This window comes from Phyllobates terribilis, unplaced genomic scaffold (assembly GCF_046119375.1).
Source record: "Phyllobates terribilis strain yellow unplaced genomic scaffold, ASM4611937v1 Scaffold_11__3_contigs__length_659146591, whole genome shotgun sequence".
In the NCBI taxonomy this organism is placed as follows: domain Eukaryota; kingdom Metazoa; phylum Chordata; class Amphibia; order Anura; family Dendrobatidae; genus Phyllobates; species Phyllobates terribilis.
In genome coordinates this window covers 510,805,718-510,823,415 of record NW_027362771.1, presented here as the reverse complement: position 1 = coordinate 510,823,415, position 17,698 = coordinate 510,805,718, and the positions used below count along the sequence as shown (strand labels likewise).

General features: G+C 40.1%; 1 protein-coding gene across 1 annotated transcript in view; it reads left to right on the top strand.

Annotated features, from left to right (window-relative positions):
• Nucleotides 1–12,547, top strand: part of ANTXR1 (ANTXR cell adhesion molecule 1) — a 214,380-nt gene extending 201,833 nt beyond the window's left edge. The window contains exon 18 of the mRNA XM_073653634.1: nucleotides 6,306–12,547. Coding sequence (XP_073509735.1) covers nucleotides 6,306–6,581 — 276 coding nt within the window. The 3' untranslated portion in view covers nucleotides 6,582–12,547. The remainder of the gene's footprint in view (nucleotides 1–6,305) is intronic.
• The last annotated feature ends 5,151 nt before the right edge of the window (nucleotides 12,548–17,698 follow it).

Sequence of the window (17,698 nt, the reverse complement as noted above, 5' to 3'; positions counted from 1 at the left end):
ATATTACACTTTATACTTCATTTCAAGATTTTAAACTGGCGGAAACCAAAATTGGCTCCAGACGCCAAGAACCGGTTCCAAACACTACACCTCTGCTCCTTTCTTATTTCAGCTTTACTCCAATTTTATTATGCAAACTCCAGTCCCACGCCAGGTCTGCAGGATACCAAAAAGATTGTGTATACATTTACAATCATTTTTTACTGTTCTCGTACATCAGAGAGAAAACGTATTTAACTTTACGAATAGTCATGATTGAATATAGTCTACTGCCTTGGGTGTACAGCTACTATGTACTTATATGTCTCCATGTTTGTGGACCATTAACAAAGCGTTTAGTCCGGTCCTGCAGTCATGTGTTGGGCCCCCTACACAGATTAGACTATTGGTGGCTGAACTTGCCAATTTCAGATGTCCATGGAGAGAAGGCCCGGGCACATTGAATTAAATATATCATCCTTTTTGTTTTCCTGGAAGATGAGCTACCACCAGAGATGTCTGCCAGTAGCCTACTTCCCTATTTCCACTCAAACACATGCATGTTCAATCAAGCTGAGTGTGCATGTGTATGAAGGGGTCGGATAGATAGCTGTCAGTTGTACGAGTGTTTGGGTGACCACTGTCTACGTGCATGAGCACCTTAAGTTCTTCATCTGCCATGTCTTCTATGTCCCTTAGTGAAAGCCCCCATGCATCTTAGACAGGTGTTGGGCAAGCAAGCGATCGCCCAATAGTTAACTCTCTCACTGCTCCACCCATAGTCGAGCATTCCTGTGTTCTCTATGAAATGGCTGCTGCCAGAGGAGTTACCTCCTCACCTCAGAAAAAAAGAATCTGACTTTGAGATGCCAATGGCCGGATCCTTTTTTCCCCCAACAGATGATCATCTGTTGGGGAAAAGTTGGAAGGCCCTGATATACTTAGATTGTTGGCCATTCCCACCGCTATCGACAGGTTCAGCTGACATTAGTCTATTCCGTAAGAACAGGAAGCAAAGGGAGAGGAGTAATATATGACTACAGGATCAACATGCAGAAAAAGTTTGCTTGTAGTCTGTAACCATGAAAACACATAAACACATAGGTCTGCATAGGAGCAGTATACGCAAAACTGTGGAATACACTATTACAAAAAAAAAAATTTTTAGTTTTTACATTTCATTGCACTTTTAGCATCATCTTACTGAGGCTTAGTTCCCCCCAGTCTATGTGAAGCAAACGCCAAAAATTCTAGTCATCTATTATCTAAGTAAGGAATAGGGGCCAACATCGTTGGATCGATGCACATCTACAGTATACAGTTGCCTCTAAATGTGTGTGTGTGTGTATATAGTATATTATATATATATATATATATATATATATATGTATATACAGTAAAGACCAAAAGTTTGGACACACCTTCTCATTTAAAGATTTTTCTGTATTTTCATGACTATGAAAATTGTACATTCACACTGAAGGCATCAAAACTATGAATTAACACATGTGGAATTATATACTTAATAAAAAAGTGTGAAACAACTGAAAATATGTCTTATATTCTAGGTTCTTCAAAGTAGCCACCTTTTGCTTTGATGACTGCTTTGCACACTCTTGGCATTCTCTTGATGATCTTCAAGAGGTAGTCACCGGAAATGGTCTTCCAACAATCTTGAAGGAGTTCCCAGAGATGCTTAGCACTTGTTGGCCCTTTTGCCTTCACTCTGCGGTCCAGCTCACCCCAAACCATCTCGATTGGGTTCAGGTCTGGTGACTGTGGAGGCCAGGTCATCTGGCGTAGCACGCCATCACTCTCCGTCTTGGTCAAATAGCCCTTACACAGCCTGGAGGTGTGTTTGGGATCATTGTCCTGTTAAAAAATAAATGATGGTCCAACTAAAGGCAAACCGGATGGGATAGTATGCCGCTGCAAGATGCTGTGGTAGCCATGCAGGTTCAGTATGCCTTCACTTTTGAATAAATCCCCCAACAGTGTCACCAGCAAAGCACCCCCACACCATCACACCTCCTCCTCCATGCTTCACGGTGGGAACCAGGCATGTAGAGACCATCCGTTCACCTTTTCTGCTTCGCACAAAGACACGGTGGTTGGAACCAAAGATCTCAAATTTGGACTCATCAGACCAAAGCACAGATTTCCACTGTTCTAATGTCCATTCCTTGTGTTCTTTAGCCCAAACAAGTCTCTTCTGCTTGGTGCCTGTCCTTAGCAGTGGTTTCCTAGCAGCTATTTTACCATGAAGGCCTGCTGCACAAAGTCTCCTCTTAACAGTTGTTGAAGAGATGTGTCTGCTGCTAGAACTCTGCGTGGCATTGACCTGGTCTCTAATCTGAAATGCTGTTAACCTGCGATTTCTGAGGCTGGTGACTCGGATAAACTTATCCTCAGAAGCAGAAGTGACTCTTGGTCTTCCTTTCCTGGGGCGGTCCTCATGTGAGCCAGTTTCTTTGTAGCGCTTGATGGTTTTTGCAACTGCACTTGGGGACACTTTCAAAGTTTTCCCAATTTTTCGGACTGACTGACCTTCATTTCTTAAAGTAATGATGGCCACTCGTTTTTCTTTAGTTAGCTGCTTTTTTCTTGCCATAATACAAATTCTAACAGTCTATTCAGTAGGACTATCAGCTGTGTATCCATCAGACTTCTGCACAACACAACTGATGGTCCCAACCCCATTTATAAGGCAAGAAATCACACTTATTAAACCTGACAGGGCACACCTGTGAAGTGAAAACCATTTCCGGTTACTACCTCTTGAAGCTCATCAAGAGAATGCCAAGAGTGTGCAAAGCAGTCATCAAAGCAAAAGGTGGCTACTTTGAAGAACCCAGAATATAAGACATTTTCAGTTGTTTCACACTTTTCTGTTAAGTATATAATTCCACATGTGTTAATTCATAGTTTTGATGCCTTCAGTGTGAATGTACAATTTTCATAGTCATGAAAATACAGAAAAATCTTTAAATGAGAAGGTGTGTCCAAACTTTTGGTCTGTACTATATATATATATATATATATATATATATATATATATATATATATATATAGGCAAATGTATTATGTAGACCTTCTTCAAACAAGGTGGTCCCCTATGCATATATATTTATATATTCACTCCTATGTTTAAGGGGTTCTATGGGAATGAGAATTGTTATAGCACTGACCAGTAGGAAAACTGTCAATGTTGAGCAGAGAAACCCACACACGGATAAAACAGTTATCCCCTTAATTTCAAGTGGTGCTCAGTATTCGGGTGAGTGCCGCAGTTTATCTTCTCTACATTGCACCAATAGGAAAACAATCTGCTCATTGTCATAATGCCAATGTAAAGATCCTGCAAAATATCATCCTGACAAGCAACCAGGTTCAAATGCAGCGTACATGATCAAACACATTTATCGTGCAGTGCCACAGTATTGTAGGTCAGGTTCACTCGTCTTTAGGGTATATTACTGAAGATTACTAATCAGTAATATTTATTTGGTAACACATTACCCTATATATGCCTTTACATAAAAAAAACAAGCACAAATGTTACAGTAGTGCTAATTCCTAAATACCTAAAAGGACAATGACTTGACTGATTATTAAGGATGTCTTAGAAATCCATGATGTTGCCCATTTATAAAACAAAAATAGACTAACTTTGCCCAGCTGCCTACAGACACTAGATTGATTTGGTAAAAGTCTTTGATGTTTGTTCATAGGATGTCACTTCTCTAGGAAAATAGACCAAGTTGGCTTTTCCCAGTTACCTCCTGGCTGAGCCAGCAGTGAGTTTCTTGTTAGTCACTCGAAAGTCCTCCTTTCTAGATCTGGTCCCAAAGTCTGCTATGTGGATGGAGTGGTAGTGAGCATGTGCGACCACCACTCCATCTACTGTCTATAGTATTGGTGGTCGCATATGCTCACTACAGCTCCATCCACAGAGGGAACTTTGGGATTGGGTTTGATGGACGTCTAAGGAGACAGACAGCCATGGATCATATGTTTAATCTCTATCCTGTTTTTATGAGATAACTATTTTATGCATCATTATTGCTATTATTATCCACAAACTGAATATCAAACTGTATCTTAAGGCATCCATACTTCTTCAGTCCCACCATTTAGAGACTAATACATAGTTAAATGAAGAAAACCAGATGTGTATAATGCAGTGGACAAATAGGGCAAATAGTTCTACTTTATGAGCAGCTGCAGAATGGCCCAGTGAACATGATTGATGCATTACAGCCAAACTCAGTTTTACTGACTATTGAAAAACATTTTCTTGGGTGAAAGAGTATGGTTTATTATGGTCATTGACCTATTCCTGGAAGTGGAACTGACGGAGATTTTTAGAAGAGACATTTTTCTTCAGGTCATTAAAACCTATGACAGGTTATTTTTTATTTGTGCACAGTAGGAGAAAACTGAACATGAGTATCGGCATATGTAAGGTCCAGCAATGTCCGCAGTGATAGTCTATAGTTGGTTTGTAATTATGGGTATTATTGTCAAGCTTTGTAATTATGGGTATTATTGTCAAGCTTTACCATATTGGGATATGTAGATATTTAGCATCCATCCCAAGGGCAGAAAATTATGATTTTTACATAGACTAATAGATCCTACAAAGAGTATCTCCCCAATAAAAGAATCTTAAATTAAATGTTCACTATTGAGTACCATGTTGTTTTCATGTCCAATAATGCGTGCTGCTTCATTTTCTAATATGTATCGCAAAAGAGGTTTAGTGTTAGCTATTTAGTGGTCTAAATCCCTCAAATAAATTTAGAGTTAAATGATCACATAAATGAAAAAATGTTCCTGCACCTATAGTGCTGGCAAAATGATGAAGAGAAACTGTCCACTCATTGTCAGATGACAATGGTTGTCAGATTACAAAGCATAACATTGTTGTTATATAGTAACATCACTTTTACAATTGGCCCTGAATTTCTAGAAAATCAAGTATTTGCAGAACAAAATTGAATTTTGACTTATCAAACTGTCTGGAATTTTGGCAGAATGAAAACTATAGAATGCTATGGTTTTAAATAATAATTTATTAGAAATTTTAATGCAAAATTATAATACCTGGAACATAGAACTAAATCATATTTCTAATCTACTCTATTTTGTAGTTGATAACAATTTACTTTGGCTTTTTGGTTATTTCGATTGTGCATAATTTCTAAAAAAGAATTTATAACATAATACATGTTCATATAATGATGGCAGTAAACAGTGATTTATAGTCATGTCATGGTTGCTGTAAAATGTAGGGGAAAGTCATGCAAGACATAGAAGGGATTACCCATGATTTCTCCCAATTGGGAAACAATAAGGTCGCCAATTGGGATTTTACCATGACTTGCATTACCTAATTAGGTGTGGAGCCCGAGCCTTAAAATAATTGGAAATTAAAGACTTCATGAGGCATGAACATGTTTATTGGAGATGCTTGAAGGAATCCAGCCCTATCCAGCACCAATCCAGGGCCAAGAAAGCAAAAATAAAATCTAAGGGTCCTTTGTTTGTACCATACACATTGCCTGGTACAGTTTGTAAAAGAACTAATATTCTACATTTTTCTATGTCCTTTGTGACTGTTCCCTGTATATACAGTCAGAAACGTTACTTGAGTGTTGTGCCGACAATCGTGTTTATTGGACCGTACATTAATCCATTCCTACAAGCACCACTTACTTAATATTTTCCAGGCCTGCTCTTCCAAACCCCAAGGGAATTGTTTAACACCTTCACCACGAGGAACAAATTTGGAGCCTATGCCCATCACTCCGAGAGCAATACTTTACTGAGGCGAGAGAGAAATTGAATCCATATAGAGTTCCTAGTCTCATTCCATTCCCGAGAACCATTGTAGAATTAGATAAATGTGAACACAGACCGGTCCAAGTGTTGCAGGACTAACTAGAGTGAGTTAATATCCTTACATGACCCTGAGCTGACAGATTTCCACCCGAGTGCAGCCAAAGAATCTGCCATATAATTCACATATTTTCAAATCTCAGTGCAATTTATTTGGGCTCCACTTAGCTTCTCAGTTCCAGCAACTGGTTTAAGTGTTTGAGGCAGTTGTGTCATTTTTGGAAAGTAACCGAAAGGCAAGTGCGGCTTACTGAGGGGCCTAACTCTTTCTATGCTATGAGTTGCATTGATAGTCTGGTGTCTTATATTACCTGGAGCTAGAATGTGGTGCCATAGTTCAGGTCCATCATGCTTCACTACCCAGTTACTTTGCTGTGCCTTTAACAAAACTATATTGATTCCTCTTTCCCTTTTTATTCTTTCAGGGAAGATGCATCAATTTCACAAGGGAAAAGAAATCAATGCCACCAAGATACCCATTAAACAATGCTTCTCATAATATGCCGTCATCCAGTCCAATCTACACACCACCACAGAGCCCAATTTATACCCCTTCTCCTCCAATAACTCCACCTCCTCAACCAACACATTCTCCTCCACCTGTTCCATCTCCAACAATCTGTCTTCCACCTCCACCCTTGGCTTCACCTCCATGCAGAGCTCCACCACCCAGCAGACCACCACCAAGACCTTCACTTTAGATTGCTTTGTGCAACTTTTATCTCCAGTAATGCTGGGGATGCATTTTTGAGAAGTTCTTCATCTTGAATGGACGTGATGTTCATTGGAACTCTTTTGACCAAAACCATCTATAACCACTCTTAGATTTTGTCGAGTTGTGGATTTATCCATTCTAGGGAAATCCTGGACTAATTGCCATCTCTAAATATTTGGTCAACTATGGAAACCATTAATGTGCTGGGTTCAGTAAGAAGATGAAACTGAATTTCCCCCACCCTATCACCAATAAAATAAAAATTCTTAACTTAGCTTATTGGAAGCAAAGAAGTCTTTGCTGAGGATTCATTGGGCAACAAGTGTGATTTGACAACTGTAAGAAAGCTTCATCATCACCCGTATGAAAATTCAAGAGTGGAGTGAATTAAGAAGCTGTCGCAAAGAAAGTTTCTATGTGTTTTGACATTCAAGTCGTCCTATGAAAATGCATTAATGCATCTCCTCACTAATATACATTGGGTGTTTTTAGATAAAAACAATTAAATATAAGATTATTTAATTGTCAAAGAAAAACTGCATCGATTGTTGACCACTGTGGATTGATTGGACAGTTTAGAAGATGCATCAATCTAATACTGTCTTATGAGACATTGGGTTACATTATTTTAATATATTCAAGATGTTCTACAAAGAACCAAAAAATGACAGCACCTACTGGTCGATTTAAAATGTAATCTAGACTGGAGAAGGCTTCATTGGTTTCCTGGTGGATCACAATGAGCCATGAAGAAACCAGAGTTCTTACATTTTTTGAAATAGGTTTGTCACCTGTAGGTGGGCAAAAATTTTACCAACAAGGAAGATTTACAGATTGTCATCTTCTTATCTAGCTTCCATTGAGGATGCATTGGAAATATAAAGTGACTAGTATTAAATACCCTCAGAGAAGGGGATTATATTCCATATGGAAATTTATCAGAATGAACAGCAGAAGGCTGGACCTTTGCAATGAGAAGAAAAAAAAAACTGCTATAACAGACTATAAGAGATTACTTTAGAGCTTCGCAATGCGTTGCTGGGCCCTCTGCCATGGAGGAATCATGGGTTAACCATTATTATGTATACACTTGCATTGTGTTTTTGAAATAGCTGTAATGTAGAAGATATTGCTTATTGTAGTATAAGGGGCACTGGGCGTTGCATATAGGGGTCGATTCTTATTTATCATCTGCTTCCTTTGTGAAACTCACAATTCACATTATTACATGTTCACTATTATTTTACAGTAATGGCTGCCAGTTACAAAACTGTTTTAACTGTTTATTTGGGCACCCTATGGCGCTTCTCAAGCAATGTGCATAAAATGGAGTGAATCTGCCAAAGATAAAAAGTGTCATTCAACAGAAAAAGTAAAACTGATACCGTTGTGTTAATAATTGCTGTCTGGTATGTAAAGTGGAGGCCAGTGACAGTGGAAAGTGTAAATGGAAAGGAAACAGTAACATAAGACAGATGGAAACATAGTGGCAACGTATACTTTCGAAACTTTCTTATTTTTCACAGATTGCGATGCTGTCTTCAGATATGTATGTTTTAGCTATTGCATTCATTATGAGATGGTCAACCTCAAAGAGACACTAAACGAAGTTGGCTAAGTTTGAATTTTTCTCCAATTGTCAGAAGAAAGGTTTGTCAACAACAATTGACGTTCTCTCAAAGAACATTCCCAGAAAGATCATTCATCCTTCACTTGGTGCTATTGAAGATGCATGGCAGTTTTCACAATTGTAACAGGCAATACAATAGCCAATGGACTAAAATGTCTATGTCTGAGTAAATAAACACTCAACAATTTTCATTCATTGATTGTTCAATCTACTTCTATCTAAAGTGTACGGTAGAGATAAGCAGATCACTTCACACAGCCTTGGTCCATTGTCCAGGTCAGCGCTCTACTGGCCATTCGCCAGTTTCCTTGCCCTCTGGGATTCCAGGCTCCTCAGCTTACAATTAGACAGACTGGTGAGACATCACCTGTGCATCGCTAGCCAAACAGATGATGTCATGCCAGGCCAGGGAATCAAATACTGCGCCAAGAAACCTGGAAGCTCAGGAACTTCGTGCAGCTCTTGTCAAAAGCTAGAGAGCACTGACCTTGACTGTGGGCCAGTCAATTTGGTGTACTGGAATATAGTAGTGTAACTGTGTGCTCCCTTATAACAGTAGTCTGACTATATAGTCTGGACCATCCCTCTATTCAGGAGTCTGGCTTTGTACTTTGAACCGTCCCTTAAAACAGTAGTCTGCATATGAAGTCTGGACCATCCTTTGTAGCAATAGTCTCGCTGTGTAGTCTGGACCACCCTTTATAACAGTAGTGTGGCTGTGTAGTCTGGACCATCCCTTATAACAGTAGTGTGGCTGTGTAGTCTGGTCCATCCCTTATAACAGTAGTGTGACTGTGTAGTCTAGACCACCCCTTATAACAGTAGTGTGGCTGTGTAGTCTGGACCACCCTTTATAACAGTAGTGTGGCTGTGTAGTCTGGACCATCCCTTATAACAGTAGTGTGGCTGTTTAGTCTGGTCCATCCCTTATAACAGTAGTGTGACTGTGTAGTCTGGACCACCCCTTATAACAGTAGTGTGGCTGTGTAGTCTGGACCATCCCTTATATCACAAGTCTGGCTGTGTAGTCTGAACCACCCCTTATAACAGTAGTGTGGCTGTGTAGTCTGGACCACCCCTTATTAGAGTAGTCTGGCTCTGTTGGCTGGACCACCCCTTATAACACTAGTCTGGCTGTGTAGTCTGGACCATCCCTTATAACAGTAGTGTGGTTGTGTAGTCTGGACCACCCCTTATAACACTAGTCTGGCTGTATAGTCTGGACCATCCCTTATAACAGTAGTGTGGCTGTGTAGTCTGGACCACCCCTTATAACACTAGTCTGGCTGTATAGTCTGGACCATCCCTTATAACAGTAGTGTGGCTGTGTAGTCTGGACCACCCCTTATAACACTAGTCTGGCTGTATTGTCTGGACCATCCCTTATAACACTAGTCTGGCTGTGTAGTCTGGACCATCCCTTATAACAGTAGTGTGGCTGTGTAGTTTGGACCACCCCTTATAACACTAGTCTGGATGTGTAGTCTGGACAATCCCTTATAACAGTAGTATGGCTGTGTAGTCTGGACCACCCCTTATAACACTAGTCTGGCTGTATAGTCTGGACCATCCCTTATAACAGTAGTGTGGCTGTGTTGTCTGGACCACCCCTTAGATCACTAGTCTGGCTGTGTTGTCTGGACCATCCCTTATAACACTAGTCTGGCTGTGTAGTCTGGACCACCCCTTATAACACTAGTCTGGCTGTATTGTCTGGACCATCCCTTATAACACTAGTCTGGCTGTGTAGTCTGTACCATCCCTTATAAAAGTAGTGTGGCTGTGTAGTCTAGACCACCCCTTATAACACTAGTCTGACTGTATAGTCTGGCCCACCCCTTATAACACTAGTCTGGCTGTATAGTCTGGACCATCCCTTATAACAGTAGTGTGGCTGTGTAGTCTGGACCACCCCTTATAACACTAGTCTGGCTGTGTAGTCTGGACCATCCCTTATAACAGTAGTGTGGCTGTGTAGTTTGGACCACCCCTTATAACACTAGTCTGGCTGTGTAGTCTGGACCATCCCTTATAACAGTAGTGTGGCTGTGTAGTCTGGACCACCCCTTATAACACTAATCTGGCTGTATAGTCTGGACCATCCCTTATAACACTAGTGTGGCTGTGTTGTCTGGACCACCCCTTATATCACTAGTCTGGCTGTGTTGTCTGGACCATCCCTTATAACACTAGTCTGGCTGTGTAGTCTGGACCACCCCTTATAACACTAGTCTGGCTGTATTGTCTGGACCATCCCTTATAACACTAGTCTGGCTGTGTAGTCTGTACCATCCCTTATAAAAGTAGTGTGGCTGTGTTGTCTGGACCACCCCTTATAACACTAGTCTGGCTGTATAGTCTGGCCCACCCCTTATAACACTAGTCTGGCTGTATAGTCTGGACCATCCCTTATAACAGTAGTGTTGCTGTGTTGTCTGGACCATCCCTTATAACACTAGTCTGGCTGTGTAGTCTGGACCATCCCTTATAACAGTAGTGTGGCTGTGTAGTCTGGACCACCCCTTATAACACTAGTCTGGCTGTATTGTCTGGACCATCCCTTATAACACTAGTCTGGCTGTGTAGTCTGTACCATCCCTTATAAAAGTAGTGTGGCTGTGTAGTCTGGACCACCCCTTATAACACTAGTCTGGCTGTATAGTCTGGCCCACCCCTTATAACACTAGTCTGGCTGTATAGTCTGGACCATCCCTTATAACAGTAGTGTGGCTGTGTTGTCTGGACCATCCCTTATAACACTAGTCTGGCTGTGTAGTCTGGACCATCCCTTATAACAGTAGTGTGGCTGTGTAGTCTGGACCACCCCTTATTAGAGTAGTCTGGCTCTGTTGTCTGGACCACCCCTTATAATAGTAGTCTGGCTGTGTAGTCTGGACCACCCCTTATAACAGTAGTCTAGCAATGTAGTATAGATGCCTCCCTATACTTCCATCTGGTTGTAAAGTCCAGATCTTCTGATATAATATTAGTCTTGTATTGCAGCCTGGACCCTAATATAACTGTAGTCTGACTGTGTAGTACCAAGTCTGGTTACATATTGCCCCTAAAACTGCATAGTCTTGACCTCCACCTAAGAATCACCATTTGTTATAGTCAAATAGCTAACAGCTGCTCTGCTTTGTAATCAGAACCCAAATAAATTAGTACTTTTTGTAATCTGGACCACAATCTAGTAGGACCATGTATTCTGGACCAGTCCTGAAAGCCATCGCAGATATAAGCAGTCATGAGCCACTATGCAGCCTGGCTATAAATTATAGAGGGCAATAAGTGACATCAATGGGTTCTCATTAGAAAAGGAGCACAACAGCAGACTATTTTTATAGCAGGGACTCCAAAATACAAATCCAGACTAATATTACAAGAGATGCTCCAGATTATACAGATCTGCTCAACTCTGACTAATAAAACATCTTGCAAGATGCCATTATTGCGCAAACACTAATGAACACAGAGCAATTTTTGCTTTACATTTACCTTCTTTTCGTAAAAAGATTATTGAGCCAACAGGTTAAAGTGTTGTTCTTGTCTCCTTCCTTCAGGTGTACATTGCTCCCCAGCCTCCCATCCCTGGAGATATTTTATGTATGCCTGATATTTTGGCACAAATTTTGCACCATTTCAGCAGAATGTGTTACTTTTTGCACTAAAAAATCACAAAGCAGGTTAAAAACAAAAATGAACAGCATTTTACATTTTGTGCTAAATTTGTGAACCACATCTGCCATTTTGATGCAAGGCTATGGATCCTTGAAAAATTGCAAAGAACTTGGATGCCATCCAAGTACTGTCCATTTCTCACGGACTGCTAGATAAGAGAAAGGTTTTTTTTTCTCATCCAAGAAAAAGTGATGCAACTAGGACTAAATTCGGATGACAGTCTGGTGAAAATCTGCTGAAACTCTGAACAAAATCAATGATGAAACTTGCATAATTTTTCTTGTACTTGAAAAAAATCTGACCTCTGAAGGAGCACTAATTCTTATTGCAAAATACCAATTTACCATGTAATATAACGGATGGGTGCCATTTTATAAAGAAGATGACAAAAAATGGGAGCAATTTGTTGGGGCATGCAGAGTTTTCCCATAGAACTTTTTGTTGTATGTAGATAGTACATAACTCAGATCACTTCATACCTGTCTGGATAACAGATGTAAGATATTTTTGCGCCCAAGCAGGACTTGTCGTATGGAATATTGTCATACAAGTTTCCTTATGAAGGGATTTATTAGCGTATTCACTATCCTTGTACTGACAAACATCTGTCTACGAACAATAAACTATGTCTTTCCTCGCCAGAGACCTCTAATGAAATATTTCATGATGCCAAAAAAATGTTTATAAATATGTTTTTTTCTATTGGAATCCATTTCACAGCTCGACTTCATTGTGCCAAATACTCTCCAGGGATAAAATATGGGCATCCCAAATTTGGGTTTTGTAGAGATAAATTCACAAATTAGCCTGCACAAAGGCACATATACAGTTGAAACCAGAAGTTTCCATACACTATATAAAAAGACAAATATGCTTGTTTTTCTCAATATCTGACATGAAATCAGAATAAACCTTTCCTGTTTTAGGTCAGTTAGGATTACCATAACTTTTATATGTGCCAAATGCCAGAATAATGAGAGAGAGAGAATGTTTTAAGGCATTTTTATTACTTACTGCAAAGTCAAAAGTTTACATACACTAAGATTACTATGCCTTTAAACAATTTTGGACTGTCCATATGATGATGTCATGTGTTTGGAAGCTTCTGATTTGTTTTTTGACAACATCTGAGTTAATTAGAGACACACCTGTGGATGTATTTCATTGCACACCTGAAACACACTGCTTCTTTGTGTAGCATCATGTGAAAGTCTAAAGAAATCAGCCAAGATATCAGGAAGATAATTGTGGACTTGCACAAGTCTGTCTCATCCTTGGGTACAATTTCAAGATACCTGAAGGTGTCTCGTTCATCTGTACAAACAATTATACGCAAGTACAAACAAGATGGGAACGTCCAGCCATCATACCGCTCAGGACGGAGACGTGTTCTGTGTCCCAGAGATGAACGTGCTTTGGTCCGACATGTGCATATCAACCCAAGGACAAAAGCAAAAGACCTTGTGAAGATGACGGAAGCTGGTAAGATTGTGTCAATATCCACAGTGAAACGAGTACTGTATCAACATGGGCTGAAAGGCCACTCTGCCAGGAAGAAGCCATTACTCCAAAAGAAACATAAAAAAGCCAGATTAATGTTTGTAAATGCACACAGGAACAAAGACCTTAATTTTGGAGACATGTCCTGTGGTTTGATGAAACTGAAATTTAACTTTTTGGGCATAATGACCATCGTTCCGTTTGGAGGAAAAAGGGAGAAGCTTGGAAGCCTAACAACACCATCCCAACTGTGAAACACGGGGGTGGCAGCATCATGCTGTGGGGTTGTTTTGCTGCAGGAGGGACTGGTGCACTTCACAAAATAGATGGCATCATGAGAAAAGAGATTATGTGGCAATACTGAAGCAACATTTCAAGACATCAGCCAGGAAGTTAAAGCTTCGGCAGAAATGGGTCTTCCAAATGGACAATGAACATACTGCCAAAATGGTAACAAAGTGGCTTAAGGATAACAAAGTCAATGTTTTGAAGTGGCCATCACAAAGCCCTGATCTCAATCCTATTGAAAATTTATGGGCAAAGCTTAAAAGGCAGGTGCGAGCAAGGCGACCTACAAACCTGGATCAGTTACACCAGTTTTGCAAGGAGGAATGGGCCCAAATTCCGACCAACTACTGTGAGAAGCTTGTGGAAGGATATCCCAAGTCATTCAGTTTAAGGGCAATGGCACCAAATACTAATGAAATGTATGTCAATTTTTGACTTTGCAGTAAGTAATAAAAATGCCTTAAAACATTCTCTCTCTCTCATTATTCTGGCCTTTGGCGGGTATTAAAAATTTTGGTAATCCTAATTGACCTAAAACGGGAAAGGTTTATTCTGATTTCATGTCAGATATTGAGAAAAACATGCAAATGTGTCTTTTTATATAGTGTATGTAAACTTCTGGTTTCAACTGTATTTAAAACAAATGTTACTTTCAAAGATTTTATAGGTATAGTACAAAGTTTTAAGTGAGAATTCAATCAAAAATTATCATGCAGCCATTGATCCAACCCTTAAATCTTGTGTAGATATTACTCATCGATAAGTTGTCTCCTGGTAGGCCACTTCTATCCACAACAATTTATTTCTTCCAAAGGTTCCTGGACAGGTTAAGACAACCACTGCCTGAGTAAGAAGGCAAGCTCCGATAGCCAGAAGATACCCGTGGATTCACGATTGGATGGACCACCTGTGAGACTTTAAAGGTTTCACACTGGTCAAAAGCTGGTTTCTGAACTTTTATCTATAGTGTCTCTTTATGGATGCAAATACTAGGAAAAGTTATTGAAACCATCACACCGTTGCAGCTTAAGGTGTGCAGGAGCAAGGGATTCCGTTGTGACCGAACGTAGTAGTCGAAAAAAGAGAGATTCCAGCTCCTTAAATGCTAGACTTTATTGAAAAAGACTAAAATTAGATTCCATATCAGAAAAAATGGCAGCACGGTTCGAACGCACTCTGGCGTTCTTTGTCAGCGGAGTGCGTTCGAAACACGTTGCCATTTTTTGTGATATGGAATCCAATTTTATTACTTTTCAATAAAGTCTTGCATTTTAAGGAGCTGGAATCTACTTTCTCTTTTCTCTTTATGGATGCCTAGCAAACTTGGGTCTTTTAAGGCACACTAAGGTTAAAAATAAATAGAAACGCTTCTTTTATACAAGATTTTTGTTTTTCATATATCTAAGGTATACCTTGTTGCATAGTAGGTCACGTAAAACATAATATGGATTTTGATAGATTTCATGGAATTTCAATTTTCTTGGTAGACCATTCATTCCGAAGAGGATATCAGGAATACAAGTTCTGATTCTGCAAGATGCTGCCATATGTGGAGGCATAATTCACCAAATAGCCAATATGTACAGTAGTACTTGGCAACTGACTTGATCAAATGTGGCAAACCAATGATACCAATGAAATATTATTTTTGATAACTTCTCTTGGTCTTCCTCTTCTATCTTCAGGGATGTAAATATAAGGGATGCAGAGGTCACAATTGCCTCAAGCCCTGAAGTGGTCCAAAATGTCCTTCAGGGCTTGGGGATTAGTGCTATAAACTATGCATGATAGTTTTAAGGTACTGTTACTGGTTTTGCCGTACTCACAAACATTTTTGTTGGGGAAGTAGGGATGTTTATGTTCTGCCCCCAAATCCCACAATCAGCGTTCTAGACCCTTCCAGTAACACCCCAGTCTAATCCTGAATGCCCACTTATACAAACCCTTTCCCATTTTGAATGCCTCAAATGTGCCGTGATTTTGGTTCAACTTTCAGGACAGTCCTTGTAAATTCAGGATAATTGACAAGTTTGGTTTTGCATCAGGTTCCAGAAGCTTCAAGTTATATTCACTAATGCCAAAAGCTCTTGTAATTCTGGATCACATCTGGAGTGGCCAAATGAATAATTCTACTAGTGTAATGTTACCAGAAAGCCATGTGGCAATACAACTTCAGATTAAGTAGGAGTCCTACCGTTTCGTTGTGTTTTCCACCATATGCAATCAACATAAATCAACATTAAGGCAAACACCTACAACACATTGAAGACATTTAATAGTTTTCAGAAAACTTATTTAACAAAAAAATGTGAAGAGTGTAATGGTTTGATGGCTTACAAACCTATTCTCCCACTTATGTGCTGTCAGCATGGCATCAGTCTAGCTTTATGTTTAACAGCTGGTCCATCTGAAACAAATTGGTTGCAGGGATAGAACATAGAACAGGTTTTTTTTACATTGTCAAGCAGCAAATTCCAGACAACCAGCCTATATTAGATAACTCAGGTCTTGCACCTGCTAACCACGTGCTGTATACTAATGACCACCGAGTGGTCTGATGGACATCTACAGACAATGATTGGATTGGCATCCCATCTCTGCCTTTTAAAGCTGCCACTCCAGCCATGATTGATGTGGATGACATCATCTACAGAGCCGGAATGCTTCACTTGAACAGAGAGTCTGAGCGTGGGGCTTTGCTGGCTTTGTGGACAAACTAGAAGACATCATCCACATTAAATCATAGGTTGGGGGCAGTCTCACAAGATAAGAAGGGGACACCAAGAGCGGTCTGGAGATGTCCATCGCAACGCTCGGCACTCATTAGAATACCGCATGAGATGAGCAGGTGTGAGGCATTGCTGGCTTTTTGGAATAAGTAGAAAATGTACTATTCAATATGTCAATCATAAGTGGAGGGGCAGCATTAGAAGGCAGAGAAGGGGCGCCAAGGTTGATGCCGAGATATCCATCAGAAAGCACGGCACTAATTATAAAATAACATGAGTTGAGCAGGCATGAGGCTTTTCTGGCTTTGTGGATGAAGTAGAAGACATTATAAACATCATTAATAGATGGAGTAGCAGCGTTAAAAGTCAGAAAAGGGGCAACACACATGGTCCAGAGATGTCCATCTGATCACTCAGGAACTTATTAAAATATAGCATTGGATGAGCAGGTGTGAGGTTTTTCTGGCTTTGTGGGTAAAGAAGACATCACATATGTCAATCATAGGTGGAAGGGCAGCGTTAGAAAGCAAAGAAGGGGTGACAAGCCTGGTCAGGAGATGTCCATCACACAGCTCAGCACTCATTATAATATAGCATAAGTTGAGCAGATGTGATGCTTTGTTGGCTTTGTGGATGAAGTAGAAGATGTCATCCACATCAATAGATGGCGGAGCAGCGTTATAAGGCAGAGAAGGGGCAGCAAGCATGGTCCGGAGATGTCCATTGGAATGCTCGGCACTCATTAATATACAGCATAAGATGTGCAGACGCGAGGCTTTGCTGGCTTTGTGAATGAAGGAGACATTATTCACATCGATTATAGGTAGAGGGGCAGTGATGCAAGACAGAGAGGGGATGCCAAGCATGGTCCAGAGATGTCCATCAGACTGCTTTTTGCTCATTAGAATATAACGCAGGATGACTTCAAACCTTTTTTTATAAAGTATGCTGCACTTTCAGAGTGATATATAAGGCTTGGTAGGAATAGATGAAAAGGCTGCACAACATGGTGGCAACAAATGTTATAGGGAAAACCTGATGACAAGTTTCCTTTCGAGGCTATGCTCACACAGAGCTTTTTGAAGGGTTCAAAAACTAGTTTTTCAATTGAAAATTTCAGGGAAAATTCCTTTATTGGGGAGTTTTTGAATGAGCTTATGTGTTCCTGAACGGGTTTTGATTTTGAAGAGTTTTGAAAGAGCTTTTTGTCTGAAGTGTCTTATGCAACCTTTTGATTTGACAGTGCCTACTTTGAAGATGTTTCCTTCAGGATCC